Here is a 2,964-nt window from a genome sequence, read left to right on the forward strand (position 1 = left end):
GAGAAATGTGATAGTTATCTTCGTAGATAGATAGCTGCTCCCGGGGTGGCGGGGGAGCTATGAGTGGAATAGTGCAATCTGTCAAGCTTTAGTCCACGGTAGATGTCACATCGCAAACATATAGACTAATTAAGATTTTGATGTCCTCGGAAAATTGGCAAGTCGACGAATAATGACTTTGACCAACTCATCATTGGTTTGTTTCTTGTCTCTCATATAGTTGCACGCCCTTTTTTGTGTGCGGAAGAAAAGGGATCTTTTCATCTATTCCCTCCGTCCTATAGTTTGCAAAAATGTCTTATATTAATAGCTTGCAAAAACGTCTTATATTATAGGACGGAAGAAGTACTTTGCAGACTTGTAATACACGCTACGACGGTGCAAGAAGATGCATCCGTTGCATGTCCCTGCAGCTGCCATGTTCGGATCAGTCATGCTTGTGCTCACCCTCGTATCTAGCACCACCAGTGATGTTTCTTTGTCGTTGTCGTTCCTGCGAGCCAGCGGCATGCGGTGGCCTCCTCGTCGTGCCGCGCCGTGTCCTCTCGTCCAGATAAAACCATGCACCCACCGTATTTTGTTGGATAGGCTGCCTCGTGGTGGATGCATGCAGATGCAGTCATGCACGCTTGCGAAAAAATAATCCACGCGTGATGATCACTGTATTATTCGCCCACACGGCTATGAACAGAACGAGGCCGCCTCTCAGGTCGTCAGTAATGGTTTTGGTTGTTTTCCCTAGCAGTAGGTAAGGAGGCGTTCAAAGTTCAAACCCAAAAGCCGGACCGACGACCTTCCAAAGGTCACTTGCTATAGGGCCCTGAGGACCCACGTAGCGGGTGAGCTCCCCACTACCGATGAGTGTCGTGGTGATGCCCATTTCAGTCAAACTTCCGTCCCGTGTCGACGAACAGTCAACACACCCGGCAACCATATGCATGCATGAATGTCCCGTCTCCCGTGTGTGCTTCTTACAGCAATCTCCTTCTCAATTCTCAACATCTTCAACTGCCTCTCTTCATCACTGCACGCCTCCCTCTCTGCGTCACCCGCAAGCCGGCCGTTAGCCTCTTCAATCGTCCATTCCGTTGCAACAAGATCGCCCGATGCATATCCCGGCGGCCGCCGCCGTGCTCTGCTCAGCCACACTGCTGCTAACTGCCGTCCTCGCCACCCACGCCCAAAACACCACCACGCCGACGTTGCCGTCATCGTCGACCTCCTGCGACCCAGCGATGTCTGCGCATCAAGTAGACAAGTACCCGTTCTGGCTCGGCGGCACGCACCCGCCGGTCGGCTACCGCGCCTTCCAGGTCAGGTGCGACTGCAACGGCACGGCCTCTCTCAAGAACTCCATCTGGACGTACCAGATCACGGAGATCTCTTACGGCAACGACAACGGCACCTTCCCGGTCGCCAACACCGATCTCTCCGACGGCAGCTGCGACATCAAACTCAAAGTGAACGCCTCCTCCGACCTCGGCTACGCGCCCTTCGGCATCAGCGCCACCAACCAGGAGCTCTTCTTCCTCTACAGCTGCACCGACCTTCAGGCGCAGCCGCTGCCGCTTGCTTGGGCGCCCGTTAACTGCACGAATGCCAACACGTCCATATTCAACTCGTTCGCGTTGCTCTCCGGCGGGTACAAGCCCGACAACAAATGGGAGCCGATACCGGGGAGCTGCACCGTGTCGATGATGCCGGTGCTGGGGTACCCTGGGGCGACCGGGGCGGACTACCGGCGGCTGATGAACAGCGGGTTTCTTGTCGAGTATACGGCCGGCGACTGCAGGGTGTGCGAGGAGAGTGGAGGCTTTTGCCGGATTAACACCACCTACGATATCTTCGAGTGCCGCTGCTCTGACGGCATGTCTGACTTCATCATCTGTCGTAGCTCAGGTAACTCTAGCGGCAGTTCAATCCCAGGTTTAAAGAATTTTGAATTTTTTGTCGTGTAAAGAATTTTAACTTAGTACTGCATGTATATTCATAATTTTTTATTATTATTCAACCAGTTTAGTCCGTGAGGTTTCGTTGGCTAATTACTCGCCCTCAAGAACAAAGACTAGAATTATGATACTGGTAAACTTCTGTAAGATTACATGTCTGCGATTTATATATAACATTGCCTCAAAATTGATAGAATTTGTCTAAAATTTTCGAAATAATTACAGAATTTATGAAATTTCGGTCGTTTCGGCGAGGAGCGATATGTTTCTCTATTTAAAATTTTGAATCTATCAATTAACTCTCATTTTTGTCTTTGCCAAAATATTGATAAGGTTGACGAAATATCAATCTTCCTCGGATTTGTTTTTTTCCTTCTCCTTTCCTAGGTGATTATCTAGTTGGCGGTTTATATTTCTCACCGAAATATCTCTTCTTCTTCCTTCTTCCTTCGACGCTTGTTTACCTGTCCACTAGGGAATTTAGTTTAGTTCAGTGTTCAACCACAGCTGGGATGCTTATCATTTTTCTCCCCTCCAAATTCCTTTGTATCTGGTCAGGGTTTAGGGCTTACATGGGCAACATGTGTGCGGAGACATCCATATCATGTATTCTTTGTGGCTCTGCGGCAGGTACCTGCCCGAGTGTGGCCACCAACCTTCCAGTTTACCCGCGACAGCACAGACAAGGCCTCCATCTGGATGAGATCCTCATCATCTCCTACCCAGAAAACTCCATCCGTGTCACCAACCTCTAGCTCTCCAACAGCGTGTGCAACATAGAACTCCACGTGGACACCTCTTCTGATATTGGCCTCTGCATCAGCACGGCCAACCAAGAGCTCTTCTTCCTCTACAACTGCGCCCTGCATGCGCGGCCGCCTCCGCTTACATAGGAACCCACGAACCACGCCGGTGGATCCAACACCGGTCGCTCAATAACTCATTTGTGTGGCTTGCTGCGGCGTACAAGCCTCGTGACATTTGAAGGCCGATTCAGGGAACTGTACGTTGTTGA

General features: G+C 50.4%; 1 protein-coding gene across 1 annotated transcript in view; it reads left to right on the forward strand.

Annotated features, from left to right (window-relative positions):
- The first annotated feature begins 1,025 nt into the window (after window positions 1-1,025).
- LOC123161850 (LEAF RUST 10 DISEASE-RESISTANCE LOCUS RECEPTOR-LIKE PROTEIN KINASE-like 2.1) overlaps window positions 1,026-2,964 on the forward strand; it is a 4,872-nt gene continuing 2,933 nt past the window's right edge. Inside the window, exon 1 of the mRNA XM_044579672.1 lies at window positions 1,026-1,899. Coding sequence (XP_044435607.1) covers window positions 1,107-1,899 — 793 coding nt within the window. The 5' untranslated portion in view covers window positions 1,026-1,106. The remainder of the gene's footprint in view (window positions 1,900-2,964) is intronic.

Source organism: Triticum aestivum, chromosome 7B (genome assembly GCF_018294505.1).
Source record: "Triticum aestivum cultivar Chinese Spring chromosome 7B, IWGSC CS RefSeq v2.1, whole genome shotgun sequence".
In the NCBI taxonomy this organism is placed as follows: Eukaryota; Viridiplantae; Streptophyta; class Magnoliopsida; order Poales; family Poaceae; genus Triticum; species Triticum aestivum.